The 17138-nt window shown below is 32.5% G+C and overlaps 1 protein-coding gene and 3 long non-coding RNA genes across 4 annotated transcripts; 2 read left to right on the top strand and 2 right to left on the bottom strand.

Annotated features, from left to right (window-relative positions):
- Window positions 1-3463: 3463 nt before the first annotated feature.
- Window positions 3464-4276, bottom strand: LOC107936595 (uncharacterized). Its single transcript, XR_001694425.2, has 2 exons — window positions 4134-4276; window positions 3464-3805 (listed from the first exon to the last, which is right to left on the bottom strand). It is a non-coding gene; the product is annotated as an uncharacterized lncRNA (long non-coding RNA).
- LOC107936596 (uncharacterized) lies at window positions 4181-4725 on the top strand. Its single transcript, XR_005911007.1, has 2 exons — window positions 4181-4313; window positions 4404-4725. It is a non-coding gene; the product is annotated as an uncharacterized lncRNA (long non-coding RNA).
- Window positions 4726-10729: 6004 nt separating this feature from the next.
- Window positions 10730-11728, top strand: LOC107936600 (uncharacterized). The gene is made up of 2 exons (XR_001694427.2): window positions 10730-11058; window positions 11409-11728. It is a non-coding gene; the product is annotated as an uncharacterized lncRNA (long non-coding RNA).
- A 109-nt stretch (window positions 11729-11837) lies between these two features.
- Window positions 11838-16279, bottom strand: LOC107936599 (uncharacterized). Its single transcript, XM_016869358.2, has 2 exons — window positions 15886-16279; window positions 11838-15745 (listed from the first exon to the last, which is right to left on the bottom strand). The coding sequence occupies exons 1-2, from the start codon at window positions 16277-16279 to the stop codon at window positions 15729-15731; spliced, it is 411 nt and encodes a 136-aa protein (XP_016724847.1). The 3' UTR covers window positions 11838-15728.
- Window positions 16280-17138: the final 859 nt, after the last annotated feature.

A 17138-nucleotide genomic window follows, 5' to 3' on the forward strand; every position in this document is an offset into this window, starting at 1 on the left:
ATAAAATAATCCTTTCGAGTCTTAGGGTATTTTTGGATAGGTGAAAGATTTATTTTCAGTAATATTAAAAATAACGATGACGATAAAATTAATTATTATAACGGTAAGGTAAACTATTTCATTGTACTATAGCTACTGTCCATCTAAAGATACCCTTAACATCTACTGATATTTCAAGTCAAAATGTGTGATATCTTTATCTATGCTACTTCTACCTTTTTCCAGCTTCCATAACTTAAGTTTTTTTTATTACTTTAACATAACAAATTTTTTTTATAATTAGATTTATTTTTTAAAGCATATAAATATTTTTTTCATTCAATATTGTTTTTTACATTTTAGGATTTGACTTATAAATAATTTATTTGATTTTTAAAAATTCAATATCTAAAATTAACTATTTATGAAGAAAATAGTAGAAAAGCCACTTCATGACTTTAAACATATATAAATTTAAACTACAAAAATTATAGAAATACAACACCAACGATAGTTGTTTTATTGTTGACTAAACTTCATATGAACGTGTTTAAATTCAAGTAGTTAATTCTAAAAACAATGTACCTTATAAAATCAAGCTCTAAACAGAAAAAGCAAAAAGAGGAATTAGTATTCAAAAAACAAAAATTTAAACAGTAATAAGAAACAACTAAAGCTTAATTACGGTTGAAAGATAATGATTTATCAACAACATCTTGTTCATCTTGACATAACATGTAAAAACTATCCATATCAACAATATACACCAATATTACATTAGCATAAACAAATCATTTACATAAATATAAACACAAATAAAGAGATTGTAACCTTCAAAAAACACTAAAATGTAACTCTCAATATTTAAAAAATAAATAAATTGGTATAAATAAAAATCATTTATTTATCAATAAACAATATTAATTAAAATATATAATATTGTTAAGTAATAATTAGTGATATAATAATTTTCATAATATATTTGGAATATTACTCTTATTAACTCCAATGACTTTAAAAAAATGGAAATATAATATATATTATTAAAAAGAAAAAAAGTAATTAGCCCAAAAAATGAATTTTTTGGAAATAAAATAATAATTAAATTATGAATAATTAAAATAAAATACTAAAATTTAAGTTAATTTTGTGTCATAGAAGTTAAAATTTAAAAGTTCAATTTTTTTACATTTTACCACTTTGATAGCAAGATAAATTGGTATTTTTAACATATAAATTTTTAGCTAATTATTGAATAAAAAGCTATTAAATTTAGGTTTTTCTTATCAAGAATAAAGTTGGTATGTTGAATTTAAACTCTTACAAAAAAGGGGCTAAATTGGAATAAAAAGTAAAGAGGAAGGCTTGATTGAAAGATTGAAAATTTAAAGATAGCTGGATAAAGATTAAAAGATTGAAGATTTTTTTCAGTGACCGGATAAAGATTGAAGAATTTTTTATATTGTTAAAATTCTGTAATTAGTTTAAATTTAACCTCTTGTTTATATTTGATTTTTAAAATTTTGATTTATTTAATGAAAATCTAGCTAAATTTTAACACTGAAATTACAGTCCAAATTCTGTAATTAGTTTAAATTTAACCTATTGTTACAGTGTAAGGGACTCTGAAATTACAGTGCGGCAAGCTTGCTGAACAGAATATGATTGTTTCTTTGGGAATATTAGCCGAACAAGATGGCAGCATAATAAATCAGTGATAGTGTCCTAGTGGACAACGAGCAATGATACCTTAAGTCTTAAAAAAAGATTATTCTCATTTTTGCATTCATTCATAACACATCCAGTTAGGAGCATTTGATTCATTTCAATCATAGCATCCTAATTATTTGACATAAGCAACACATTTAGTTAGGTGCATTTGATTTATTTTGATCATAGCATCCTAATTATCTGACATAAGCATCACATCTAGTTAGGAGCATTTAATTCATTTTGATCATAACATCCTAATTATTTGGCATAAGCATGATACATGAAACCGAGTCTATAGGACAGGTCCGAGAGGACGGGGTAGTAACATCGGTGAAGTCAGATCTTATATCCCTGAAGTTGCAGCGGAATAGATCGAAGTTTACAAACTTTATCTCCTTGAAGTTGCAGTAGAGCAGGTTGAAGTGTCAGTTGTAGTAAAGTAGATCATAACAAACCTTATCTCCCTGAAGTTGCAGGGGAACAGGTTGAAGTGACAGGTCTTGTCTCCCTGAAGTTGCAGTGGAGCAAACTGAAGATAGCAAATCTTATTTCCCTGAAGTTGCAGTGGAACAGATGAAAGCTATAAATAAACAGATTTTATCTCCCTGAAGTTGCAGTGGAGCAGATCGAAGATGGTGAATCTTATTTCCATGTATCGGCAATGGAGCAGATTTTACCACTAGCCTTATCTCTCTGAGGTTGCAAGAGAGCAGGTTGAAGAATGAGTTTTATCTTTCTGGGGTAGCAAGAAAGCAAACTGAAGATTGAAGATTGGAAGAGGCAAATCTTATCTCTATGTATCGGCAATGGAGCAGATTTAAGCCTCAAACCTTATCTCTCTGAGGTAGCAAGAGAGCAGGTTGAAGATTGAGTCTTATCTTCCTGAGTTAGCAAGGAAACAAACTGAGAATTGAAGATCTTATCTCCCTAAACGGTAGCGGAGCAGATCGAAAGAGGCGAATCTTATCTCCATGTATCGGCAATGGAACAGATTTAAGCCCAAGATTCATTTCCTTGAAGTTGTAGCAGAGCAGATCGAAGAAGGCAGATCTTATCTCCATGTATCAGCAATGGAGCAGATTTTAGCCACTGACCTTATCTCTCTGAGGTAGCAAGAGAGTAGGTTGAAGATTGAAGTCTTATCTTCCTGAGGTAGCAAGGAAGCAGACTGAAGATTGAAGATTGGAAGGGATAAATCTTATCTCTATGTATCGGCAATGGAGTAGATTTAAACCCCAAACCTTATCTCTCTGAGGTAGTAAGAGAGCAAGTTAAAGATTGAAGTCTTATTTTCCTGAGGTAGCAAGGAAGCAAACTGAAGATTGAAGATCTTATCTCTCTAAAGTTGCAGTAGGGTAGATCAAAGATGGTGAATCTTATCTTCATGTATCTGCAATGGAGCAGATTTTACCACTAGCCTTATTTCTTTGAGGTAGCAAGAGAGTAGGTTGGCGATTTTAGTCTTATCTTCCTCAGGTAGCAAGGAAGCAGACTAAAGATTGAAGATCTATTTCCCTAAAGCAGTTGCGGAGGAAATTAAGGATGGCGAATCTTATCTCCATGTATTGGCAATGGAGCAGATTTAAGTCACCAGTCCTATTTCCCTAAAGTTATAGCCAAGATTCAGCAAAACCGGGCAAAATTGGTCCTATTTGAAGTCTTTGCTCTATTTTCGTTACACGACAATAAGCAAAGAGGGGTAGCTATAAACGGCCCAATTTTCCCGGGCCCATAAGAAGTAATATAACAAAATATAAAAAGATAAAAAAAATTTAGTCTAAAAATAGTCCGCTTACAGTCTTTACTAGCCCATTCAAAATAAAACCAAATAAATAATTTAAGTCCCTTCAAATGGTCTAAGACCCAATAATAGACCAAGCCTAAGACCCAAACATTAAAACCTAATCCTAGCCCATTACACAGCCTAATAACCCAACCCAAAACTTAGTCCATTAACTCTTTTCAGAAAGTGGAAACCCTAGACTACTAAGCCGCCGTTTCCATGCATCGTAGCCTCGCCTAGAATCAGTTTCCCATGCACTGTTGCTTCATGATCCACGTCGACATGCCCATCAATGACCTCGCCACGTCTGCAGCACCACGGCCTCCACACCTGCGAGAAGAGAAAACAGAAAATAGCAAACAACCATTGACAGCAAATAATAACAAATTACAGCAAGGATTTTTTGTATTTTTATTTATTTTATTTACTTATTTTTCGGCTATAAAACCGAATGAAAAAAGATGTAAAGGGGATGGATCTTTTTTCCAGAAATATACACGCATACTCTCACATACAAATCAGTTCTAAAGGGTGTGAATAAAGAGCAGTTTTCAAAGTGGTAATTTGAAAGATCATTTTTCTTTTCATTTTGCTTTTATCTCTTTAATTTTCGTTATTATAGGAGTAAAAAAACAAAAATAAAGGAGAGGGAGGATACTTATAATGATAAAAGCCCTCGAATCCTTGTTTGCTTTGAAGAAATCGAAGCACAAATAGGGATTGTGTGGATTAATAATGGAAAAACCCTCGGATTTGTGGTCGAACGAGACCAGATTTGGCTTTTGTTTGATGGTCGTCGGTCGAATGTGGAGACGAAGGGACGGTTGTGAAGCTTTAGGTCTGGCCGAATGAAATAGGCCTTAGATTTTGTTTTGTTTTTATTTGCTTTTATTAGTTTTAGGATTTTTTTTTACCTTGTTTTGTGTAGATCATGAAATGGTGTCATCTGGGGGGAGAGGATCCGCACGCCGACCCGTTTCTTGGCCCAGATCCGCGCCCTTTCACTTTGAATGGTCCAATTACGCGACTGGTCCTTCGTCTTCGCGCAGATAATTAAATTGATCCTTATTTCTACTTTGTTTCATTTTAAATTTGTCATAGAGTTTGCACGTCTTTGCAATTGGGTCCGCGCTGCAACATTGCATTTGGGGGCTTGGATTATTTCCGGTTCTAGTCCTCATATTTTTACAAGCATTGCACATTGATCCTCTTTAAGACTACCTATTTGTGAATTGTCCCGTTTATTTCAATTTTGTTAAGTTTTTCCCCATTTCTTTATTCATTGCATATCCATTTTTCTTTGATGCTTGATTACTTGCTTTTGTATTTTAAGTTGTCCTGATAATTGAATTTAGTTTCTAAAAAACTGTTATTATAGGTTTTTCCTCTTTTATTCTACCATTTTAACATTTTGTATATTATTTTATATGTATAATGTGTAATAAAATTTATTTTAGTTTATGTATACTTTTAATTTTATTTATTTTATAATTTCTTTTGAATCTATTAGCTTATTTTAATGTATATATTCTTTTTGTTATTTAAGGGGGAAATCCACCTACTTTATGTGCTATTTAAATTATTATTAGGTACATACTTGGTTCTTTGGCCTATACACCTTATTAAAGCCATGCTTTTATACATATAGTTTTTTTTAAAAGAAAAATATATATTTATATATAATTGTGTTTTTAAAATTTATTATATATATAATTTATAATAAAATTAAGTTAATCTTATAATTCATATTTTAATTAAACAATATTTTGACATACAATTATTTCTAACTTTTCTTCACATGTATATAACTCATATTAAATTATTTTCACTATAGTACATGTTAATATTTTCGTATAACTTTATGTAAACATTTTCTATACATATATCCTATTTCAAAGTTATTTATGTGTATAATATATTTCTTTTAAGAACCATATTTTAAATCATATTTATTGTATAAACTCTCATATTTCATTATCCTTATACGTATTATTTATATGTTCCGTCACTTTAAATCAATTTGTTTCATGTAAAATTATATATTATTTGTTTCCAAATTCTCTTTATAAACATAATTTTATAAACACATATCACTAAATTTATGTGAAAATATAGTTTTGCCTTTTGTATATGACCTTGTTTTTTTAGAAATTGTTGTTACCTATATAACTTATATATTTACTTTGTATTATACCTAATTTTACTCGTATATACATGTTTCATAAATTTATTATGTATATTATTTTATACCATGTATTATTATTCCTTCATATTTAATACATTATTTAAGTTATCTTGTGGATTATCAATTTTTGAATGAATTTGTGTTTTAAATATTTCATATATAATTTGATTTGAACCTTATATTTTATAATAACTATTTCAATAAACATGTATCCCAAGTTTTTATGCAAATAAACGTGTTTTTGAGCAAATTTCCAATTTTTTGTTATTTAAAAATTCTGAAATAAGGCAATATCTAATATTCGAGGAATTCGGAAAATCGTGCTCAATCGTACTAGGTATGACCTTTCCGATAAACCAAATATTTGGATAACCTTTTATAATTTTAATGTATGAGTTTTTCAAAGGTCGAAAATCGATCACATCTTAAAGGTATAAGGGATCGTATCCAATCGTACTGGGTATGAAACCGCATGTCTTTGAAACGAGAGATTTTTTACCGCTAATTTGAGCTATTCAAACATTTTTAAGAAAAATCATACTTCAGAAATTTTTTCCTTTGAAACGTTTGATATAAGGACAACAGCAAATCAATTTGGTACCAGTTTTTGGGCGTAATGAGGGTGCTAACCCTTCCTCATGAGTAACCGACTCCCAAACCCGTTTTTTTATTTTACCTAAACCAAATTTATTTTTCATTGAATAAAGCGTTTTAATAGGTGGTCCAATCACACCTAAATTAAGAGATTGGTGGCGACTCCATACTCTGTTTTAAAAGTCGATCCCCATTTTTTTCTTTCAAATAAAAAGGGTTTCGACAGTATGAACTGAATTATTTTTGTATGAATTGAATTAATTTGATAAATTTTTTATGAACTAATTTAAAATAATGTTAATATAGATATCTATAATACCCTTATTAACTCCTATTGACTCCTTTAGGAGTTGAATATATATATTATAGATATATAGGTTAAATATTTATAATTACCTAAAAAATATTTATAGTTAAAACATTATAAAATATTGCATTAATATGTTTAACAATAAAACTTAAAACAATTTAACTTTGTTAGTTGCAAACAAGTATATAAAAAATTAAATTGGTAAAAAATAAAATAGAAAAACTAATATTAATATAAAACTTCTGTATTTTGTCAATCGTTAAGAGGAGAGGTATTTTTCAATATTAATATAATTATTTTTATTTAATATTAATATAAAATAATCTTTTAAATATATTAATATCAAATTATAACTAAATCGATATAATATATAATTTTATTAGAATTAGAAGCAAATTAAGATTATTTATAAATATTGAGATTTAATTTTTTTAATCATAATCAAATTAATTGATAAAATATGTAATTATTGAGAGCTAAATATATTATTTTTCATTTTTAAAACTACCATATCATCTTTGCTTCCAGGTTTTAACAGCAATAAACGGAAAAGAACCAAAAAAATAAATCCAATAAGTTGGGTGACCAATTTAAATTTTTTTATAGTTTAGTGACTAAAAATATTTAATCATAATTGGGTGATCTCCAGTGCAGTTTACCCAAAAAGAAAATACCTAATGTCTCCTATGCACAATTTCAACTTCATAATATAAAAGTTGAAAGGTCAATTACACCACAGTTCACTCAATTATTGCAACATTTCTATTTCGGTCATCCAACTATTATTCTTTTTAATTTGATCATTCAATTAATTGAAATTTTTTTATTACATTTCCATCAAATCTCTTATGGGAGGGAGATATGACAATTAAAAAATTGATATAATAATAAATTTAGTCTACAAATTTTACATATTATTTCGATTGAATTATAATTTTGATTCTCAAAATTTATTTTCCTCCACCACCACTACCATAGTTACCTCCACCTCCGATTCTCTAAAAACAAAATTCCTTTTTTTCTTTCTTTCTATTTAAACTTAATTTATTGTTAAATAGTAATACATGTATACTCATTTTTCTAAACATTTTTCCATTTAGTTAGAGGGGTGACATTCCATTATAATGTCCGAATATGCATAGGGTATATGAAGAAAAATAAATCAGAGCAACAGCGATCATGGAAACTAGTAAAGGACAAAGTTCCAAATGAAATCTACTATAATTTCAAACAACATTTAATTGAGATAAATCAAGCAAGACGTAGATGAGAACCAGCAAAGAACATGAACTCCTAACCATGAAATTGCGAAGGTGAAATTTGAGGCGCTCCAGCTGTGGGTGTCTTGATCTGGGTGACCCGATGGGCCACCAGTAGCTTTCATACTCTTTTGATATTCTGCCATGTAGAAAGACAAGCTTAGATTGTTTAAGTGTTATGGAAAAACACACTATAAAGTGAAGAAGTAGATCGATGGGGGTTACTTATCTATGCTCTGATTGGTGGATGAACCTCATATGCTTCGACTTGTTGTATGTTTGACCATATCCATGGCGAAGCAAGCCAGTGGGCACACATACTCTCTCTCAACATGCATGGGTTCTTGTTTGACGATGAATAGATATGAGTTGAGGATGCCTCTTGCAACAACAATTGGAGATGGAGAAACTAGGGTGGGTTGTTGGAAACTTTATTTTTCAGGCTTGTTTTGTGTCCCTAGGCTTACACCTGCTTTTTCTTTTATCTACTGAATTTATGGTTAAAGTTTTGACAGGATGATATACTGAATGACCCTTCCATCGCTATGTGGTTGTTATACTTTTTTTTCTTTCTTTTTATTTAATTGCCTTCTTTATTAAGACAATAATCAATAAATTAATCAAAAAATAGTGTACTGTTTCATGATTAAAAATAAATAAAGCTTACCCTATTATAGAATATAGGCTAACTTCTCAACGAGTATGAAAGACAATTTTCAAACCTCTGTGCAAAAGCGGAACACTTGAACTTCCTTCTTTTGACCAATTCTATTGGTCCGATCCTGTGCTTGCATATCAACATACGGGTTCCTGCAAGATTACCCGAGTATCACAAATCCAACAAGGAGCAGAACATATAATAAAATTGGTATATGCTTACCAGTCACCATCATAAAGGATCACAACATCTGCTGTAGCAAGATTAATACCAAGGCCTCCAGCTCTAGTTGATAACAAGGAAACAAATTTCTTACTTCCTGGCTTATTAAAGGCTTCAATGGAAGCATCACGATCCTCACCACCTGTATTACCATCAATCCGATAATACTCGTGTCGAAACTATTTTTTTGAAAAACGGGTCGACTTTATATTTTGAAAATAAAACAAAAATTGGGAGTCGCCACCAATCTTTTTTTATTTAGGTATGATTGGACCACCTCGTAATTTAATTGTTTCAATAAAATGTTTTGTTTTACTAAAACATCGATTTTGGTCTACGAAATTCGAGAAAACAGGTTCGGGAGTCGGTTACGCACGAGGAAGGATTAGCACTCTCGTAATGCCCAAAATTGGTACCTAATTGATTAATTAATGTCTTAACGTCGGAAGTTGAAAACCCGAAAAGAATTAAAAATACGGTCCTCTTTTTTAATGTTAATTTTTACGAAGAATTTGCTTGAGTAAATCGAAACAGATGCTAAAGACCTTCTTGTCCCGAAGTAATAAAATGCCACATCCAGTACGTTAGGACACAACATTTTAAACCCTCGAGAATAAGCTTATCTTTTGATTTTCAAAACTCATGCATTTTAATTTTAGAAGGTTATTTGATTATTTAGGTTAAACGAGAAAAATCGAAACCGAGTAAGTTAGGACACGATTTATTAAATTTTCAAAAAAACAGAATATTGCCTTTATTATTTTTTTAAATTTTAAATAAATATATATGTAATATTTAAAACCATGCGTATCTATTTTATTTGGGTTTTAGTGTAAAGAATGAACATTTAACATGGCTCATGATGTGATTGGAATAATAATAGAATGATAACACGAGTAAGCAACATAACGACATATCTATAATAATAAAACAACGAGTATGCAGTGGCAATTATCAATTAAATATAATATTAATTAAATGATGATATACATAAAAAATAATAATAAAAGAAAGTGGAATATGCATAAAAAAATAAATATAAAAGTACCAAAAAATAAATAAGTAACAAAGAAGGATTAAAATAATATAAGGATGATAATAGTAAAATTTTGCTTGAATAAGAGATTATAAACAATTATATTTTAAAAGAATATATAATAATAATAATAAACAAATAAATGAATAAAAAATAGGTAAAACGGAATAATAAAAAGTATGTATATAAAAATATATAAAAGAGAATACATCAAAAAAAGAACAATCCAATTTGAAATACTAAGAAACAAAATAAAAGGAAATAATGAGAACGTAAGTAGATAAAAAAATCATTAATAAAAATTGATTAAAGATTGGAACTGTACAAATAAATAATACAAAATTTGAAGAATAAATAGATATACATATAATATTGAATTTAAAAGCAAAGATAATGAACAAATAGTTAAAATAATATTAAATTTAAATAGTTTAAAATAGAAGAATGATAAATTGATAAATCAAATATAAATATCATTGAATCTAAATATTTTAAAAGTAAACGAGGAATGAGCAAAAAAATAAATAAATATTACGATTATTAAATTTAAGTATGTAAAATAATGAATAAATAATGAAGTTAAACAAACCAGGATTTAATCAAAATCAAAACAAAATTAAAAGAAAAAACGGAATAAAATAAAATATTAGGCCCAAATCGTGACAAGCGAATGAGATGGGGGACCAAATGGGGTAATATCCCTGTCTCCCAAAACGCATAACTTCAATATGGACTGGAATGAAACGCTACAAAAAATTATAGGGTGAAATTGAAAGAAGAAAAAAGGAAATAGGATCGAATCGCAACTGGCCATAAAAGAGGAGGGACTTGTAGCGTAATAAGCCTATCAAAGTGAAAACGCGCGAATCCCTTGGCGGGTCGGGTCGGTCGGATGGGTTATTAGTGAAACGACGCCGTTTTAGCCCTTAAATGGCCTAAGTGAAACGACGTCGTTTCATACATGCTATTTAAATCAAATTTTTTACTTCAAATTTCATTTTAATCCTCTTCCCCCCTCCAAAAAAAAAGTAAAGTGCTCTCAACTCTCTCACCCTCTCCCCATTCCGGCTTGGGCTCCGGCGCCGGACCACCGTGGCGGCTGCCGGTCGCCGACGACAGCGCCGCCCTCCGCAGTGGTCGTAAAAACCACAAAGGTCCCCTTTTAATATTTTCGACCTCCTGAGCCCATTTCGGACACCAAAACCCTCGAAAAACTAACAAAAACCCCCTAAAAACCCAAGAAACCTTTCAGTTTCCGACAACCTATCCTCGGAGGTAACTACCTCTGTTTTTCACGGTGTCGAAAACTCGATCACCAGGTGAGTTTCTTCTCCCCATTTTCCTTTTTATTATTTCTGCATGTAAAAAATAAAATGAAAAATAAAGTAAAAAAATGAAACAGAAATTTAAAAGCAGTAGAAAAAAAGTCACATTTTCTTTCAATTTTTTTTTTGTATTTGATTTCTATTTTTTTTCTTATGTCCCCCCTTTATAATCGTTTTTTCTCGGTCTTATATAACCGATTTACAAGTCACTACTTTACTATTGTTTAATCACTGTTCATGCTGCTCTATTTTTCTGTTTCTCTGCTACTGTTTCCTTTTCTGCTTTTGTTTCTTTGTTGCCTTTTTTGTTCTCGTTTCTGTTTCTATTTCTTCTTTTCTTGTAGGCAAAGTCAACGAGGCAAGAGCTACTATTTTGGTGCAAGCAGTGCCAGAGGTGGTGGTTTTGGGCGACGAGCGCGCTGACCCAGCATGTGGAGGTAGCGGCACACAAGGAAACCCTAGGGTTAGGGTTAGGGTTAATTTTTAGGCCACTGGGCCTTTAATTTGTTTTTTTGGGCTGTAATTTTAATTGGTTTTGTTTGTTTTTATTTTTTGTCTAATTTGGGCTTGTTGGACCCGGGCAAATTTGGCCCGTTACAACTGGTATCCACGAAACATCAAATAATCTTCAAGAATATCCAGTAACCTTGTTATCTGAATAAAATAAATTCCACAACAAAATCATAAGTAAGAAACCCAGAAAGTAAATGAGGACACTTAAATGTAAATGATGTAAGTAAATTTAAAATGAAAGAATGTTAAGAAATGGAATCTGAAGAATACTTCAATTGTCCTTAGTAAAAGCCATTACATTTGTTTATATACAAGTAAAAAATAATTAGTTAGGAATTTAACTAATTGCTAACAAACTTCTAAATAATTAACAGATCCTATTTATAACACTCCCCCTCAAGTTGGAGGTTGAAAGGCATCTTTAACTCCTAACTTGGAAACCAAATAACCATGTTGCTGGATTCCCAGAGCTTTGGTCAACACGTCAGCCAACTGTTCTTCAGAAGCAACATGTTCAGCTTGAATCGGCCTTTCTTGTATCTTCTCTCGAATGAAGTGGCAGGCTATATCAATATGTTTGGTGTGCTCGTGGAAAACAAAATTTGCTACAATTTGCAAAGCTGCTTTACTGTCACAAAATAACTCGGATGGCTTGATCAAGTTCGTCCCCAATTCTTCTAGCAATTCATTTAGCCAAACAATTTCTGAAGCTGTAACTGCCATGCTTCTATATTCTGCTTCTACAGATGATCTTGCGACTATACTTTATTTTTTTGCGTTCCAGGAGATCAAGAAATTCCCCAACTTTATGCAAAAACCTGTGAATGACTTTCGAGACATAGGGCATGAGGCCCAATCCGAGTCACAAAAAGCAATAAGTTGACAAGAGCCTGAAGAATTTAGTAAAATTCCCTGTCCAGGATTGTTTTTAATATATCTGACCACCCTTAGTGCAACATTCAGATGTGTAACCTTAGGATGTTGCATGAATTGACTCAAGCAATGAACAACATATGTTATATCCGGCCTTGTGTGTGTTAAATATAGCAATCTTCCTATTAGCCTCTGGTAAACAGTCTTGTCTTGTAATAATGAATCTTCTTCCTCTTCTTGTCCTATTCTTTGATCATACTCTATTGCTGTAAGTTTTTTATTTTGCTCAAAAGAGGTTGTGGCAGGCTTAGCTCCCCCTATCCTATTGTCTTCAATTAATTCTAAGGCTTATTTTCTCTGATTTAGAAATATACCATCCTTAGATCTCAGAATTTCCAATCCTAGGAAATATTTTAACTTACCTAAATCTTTAATCTTAAAGTTCTGATTTAGGATCCCTTTTAACTCCTTGATCAAAAACTCATCATTTCCAGTTATGACCAAATCATCAACATAAATGAGTAAAAAAACTACCTTGCCTCTTTGCCTTTTTGTAAACAAAGAGTAATCATGCTTACTTTGCTAAAATCCAGCAGAAACCAATGCTTGTGTCAATTTTAGATTCCATTGTCTGCACGTCTGCTTCAACCCATAAAGAGACTTTTGCAGACTACAAATAGTGTTCCCCCTTGACTGCAAAAAGCAGCAGGCAACTCCATATAAACCTCCTCACACAAATCACTTGGAGGAAGGCATTGAACACATCCATCTGAAATAAGGGCCAGCGAAAAATAGAGGCTAACGCCAAAACAACTCTCACAGTTACCAGTTTAGCAACAGGAGAGAAAGTGTCCACATAGCCCATACCTTCCTTCTGACTATAACCTTTGGCCACAAGGCGAGCCTTAAACCTTTCCACCTCACTAGACGCCTTGTACTTGATCTTACAGAAAAATTTACAACTAATTGAGGACTTTTTCAGAGGCAGAGGAACCACAGTCCAGGTGTTATTTGATTCTAAAGTAGAAATCTCCTCTTCCATGGCTTTGATCTAGGCTGGATTCTGAACAGCCTCAGAGTAGGACTTAGGTTCAACCAAAGAAGAAGTGGAGGACAAAAACAACTGGTTATGGGTAGGCAAATGGGAATAAAAAATATGATTTGAAATAGAAAACTGACTAGAAGAAAAAACAGTAGAAGTGATAAAATCATGTAACCAATTCGGTGGCTTAAAAATTCGAGAGAAACAGCAAAGAGGATCATGTGGAAAAGAAGAACAACCTGGGACACTTGTTGAAGCAGAAGGATTAGAAGGTGAAGTGGATGAAGGTGTAGAGGCTGGATTAGAAGCTGGAGATGTAGGTGGTAAAGGAGAGTTAGATGAAGGAGAAATGTGTAAAAAATCAGAATCCAAGACCTGCAACTGTGGTGAAAAAACACAGAACTGTCTGTAGATGCAAAATGAAAGGGGAAAACAGATTCATGAAACTTTACATCCCTATTAACAAAAAAAGATTTTGTTTCAAGATTGAACAGGACGTAACCCTTTTGAGTGGGTGAATACCTCATAAATGCTGAAGGTATAGCTTTGGGAGAGAATTTCTCTTTGTAAGAGTTTATGTGGCATAACAGAGACAGCCAAAAACTTTGAGATGAGAGAGATTTGGTTGTTTATTGTAAAAAATCTTTAAAGGGCATTTATTATAAAGAACAGAAGAGGGTAATCGATTTATCAAATAACATGCAGTTTTGACACACTCACCCCAAAATTTAAGCAGTACTTTAGACTGAAACTTGAGTGCTCTAGCAACCTCAAGGAGATGCCTGTGTTTCCTCTCAGTAACCCCATTTTGCTGAGGGCTGTGAACACATAAGCTTTGATGTATAATCCCCAAATCAGTAAACAGGGAAGAACAGTTGAATTGAAGAATTCAGAACCGTTATCACTTCTGAAGTATTTTATAAAAGCAAAAAATTGATTTTTAACTAGGTGAATGAATTGTTTTAGGTAAAGAAGAGCTTCACTTTTATGCTTCAACAAATATACCCAGGTCATCCTAGAATGATCATCCATAATAGTCAGAAAATATCTATGCCCATTATGAGTTGATATTCTATAAGGGCCCCAAATATCAAGATGAACTAGATCAAAAGGCTTAGCAGACCTAGTTACACTATTAGAGAAAGGTAGACGAGTTTGCCTAGCTAAAGGACACACAGCACAAGAATGAATCAAATTATCATCAAAGGACAAAGATTGCAAAAAAGAAACATGATGCAATTTAGAAGAAGGCACATGCCCTAAACGAGCATACCAAAGACTGGTATTATTATCGAGCACAGAGTGTATACAATCAACAGAATGAATATTAAACGAATGAGAACCAGAAAAAACTAAAAAAGGCAAACCAAAAGCTAGACTTGAAGAATCAAACAAATATAACCCGCGAGATTCTTTACGAATCCCCTTCATCTTTCCATCGAAGATACCTTGTAAAACACAAAAGTCAGGAAAGAAAGTAACAGAACAATTGGAATCACGAGTTAATTTAGACACGGAAAGAATATTATGATTAAAATTGGGAACATTGAGGACATTAGTGACAGAATGATCAGGATAAAAGACATAAGAACCTATAAAATTGACAGGAACGATATTACCATTAGGAAGATGAACAAAGCGAGAACCATTAGCATAAGAAATTAGAGATATTAAACTCTAAGAATCAGATATCATGTGATCTGTGGCCCCCGTATCCAGTATCCAACTAGAAGAATCCTCAGAAAGAGAAAGACAGTGGGATATACCTGCCATATTCGCAGAAGAATCGACAGAGGAGACCTTGTTCAACATATTCAGGATCTGACAATATTGCTTCGATGTGAATGACGGAGCTGTAGCCGAAATTACTGATACACCAGGTGAATCTATTGATCTAGAAACCATATCAGACTCAGTAATTCTAGAATTAGCTGCCACGGACCCTGAAGGTCCTTTCTTCCGAGTAAATTTAAAGTCAGCCGGATAACCAATGAGTCAGTAACAGTTTTCTTTCTTGTGAACCTGGATCTTACAAAAATCGCACAAACCATTGAATTGCCAGCGATCTATGCCACCACCACTAGTAGAAAGCATAACGGCAGCTTCAGAGAACGGCGCAAGTCCCCATAGTTAAGTCCGCTGGGACTTCTCTTGAACAAGCATCCAATATGCTTGATTGACTGAAGGAAGCGGCTGCATGAGCAAGATTTGAGAACGGATGGCGGAGTAGGTCTCATTAAGGCTCATGAGGAACTGGAAAAGTTGTTGTTAAATCAGATGCTTGAGATTATCCTTAGAGATCTCACACTCACAAGCCGAAAAAGGAAAGAGAGTATGATACTCATCCCAAAGAAGCTTTAGACGCGTGAAATAGGTTGAAATCATCATCTCACCTTGATGCAAAGTGGTGATCTCGCGATGGAGAAAGTAAACCCTAGAGCCATCAACTTTATCAAACCGCTCCTTGAGGTCTTTCCAAACAAGAGTGGCACTAGAGGTGAATAATATTCCGGCAGAAAGTTCCTTGCTAACCGAGTTGAGAATCCAGGACAAGACGATTGCATTACACCGCTCCCACTGCGATTGCAATTCCTCTGTGTAAGCCTTTTTCTTGCTGTCACCGTCAACAAATCCAAGTTTATTTTTAGTGAGAAGAGCGACTCTCATAGATCGACTCCAGACACTATAGTTGTCAATGCCAACAAGCTGGTGAGTCACCAAAATAATCCCAGGTGTATCAGAAGGATGAAGATACGGTGGATGAGTGAAATCAATGGTGGCCGCCATTGATGTAACAAAAAAGACGAGAAAAGAGTTAGGGTTTGAAAAAGGCCCAAATGAAGAATGGCCCAAGAAACACTTAAGTTGTGGCTCTTAATACCATGCTAAGAAATGGAATTTGAAGAATACTTTAATTGTCCTTAGTAAAAGCCATTACATCTGTTTATATACAAGTAAAAAATAATTAGTTAGCCATCTAACTAATTGCTAACAAACTTCTAACTAATTAACAAATCCTAATTATAACAAAAAACACCATAGGGAAATATATAGACCAATAACCAACACATTCATGGACACAACCCTCAAGATTACCTGTGAAAATATCAGAACTCTAAAATCAAGCTCCTTCAGCTTTGGAAGTAATTTGTCCAAGAGAACCATTTTACCTGGAAATAAATAACTAAGGTCAGTTTTCATTTAGCGCCAAAGAATTCAATATCTTCCAGGAAGTAAACTTACCAGCATTGGTAACAAGATGGTCTCCTGTTGTATATGTAGGTCCAGGTTCAGCACCTTGGAAAATGTATGGCTAATTACAACATTTACGTAGCTGCATTGCACTGTTCAGAAGATGCTTACGCTCTCTACCAGCATTTACAACTTCAAGATCTTTTTGCAGCAAAACCCTATGGTACTATTTCTGCATCTGGGACATTCCTACTTTCAGGATAATTTCCTTTTTGGGAGGCAAACCTTTCTCAACATCTGATTTCAATCTATGAAGGAGAAATGGCCGAAGACCTAAAGATGCAGAGACAAAGAATGTTAATCATTTCGTTAAAAATGATTTAACAATGTTGTTTTAAGTGACTTAAGAATAATTAAAATTAAATTATGTAATTTGATTAAATTAAAAGTGTTT

The sequence above is a fragment of the Gossypium hirsutum genome, chromosome A02, assembly GCF_007990345.1.
Source record: "Gossypium hirsutum isolate 1008001.06 chromosome A02, Gossypium_hirsutum_v2.1, whole genome shotgun sequence".
NCBI lineage: Eukaryota > Viridiplantae > Streptophyta > Magnoliopsida > Malvales > Malvaceae > Gossypium > Gossypium hirsutum.

Excerpts from the sequence above, each read along its gene's own strand:
- LOC107936599 (XM_016869358.2), bottom strand. The coding sequence starts at position 16,279 with ATGGCGGCCACCATTGATTTCACTCATCCACCGTATCTTCATCCTTCT.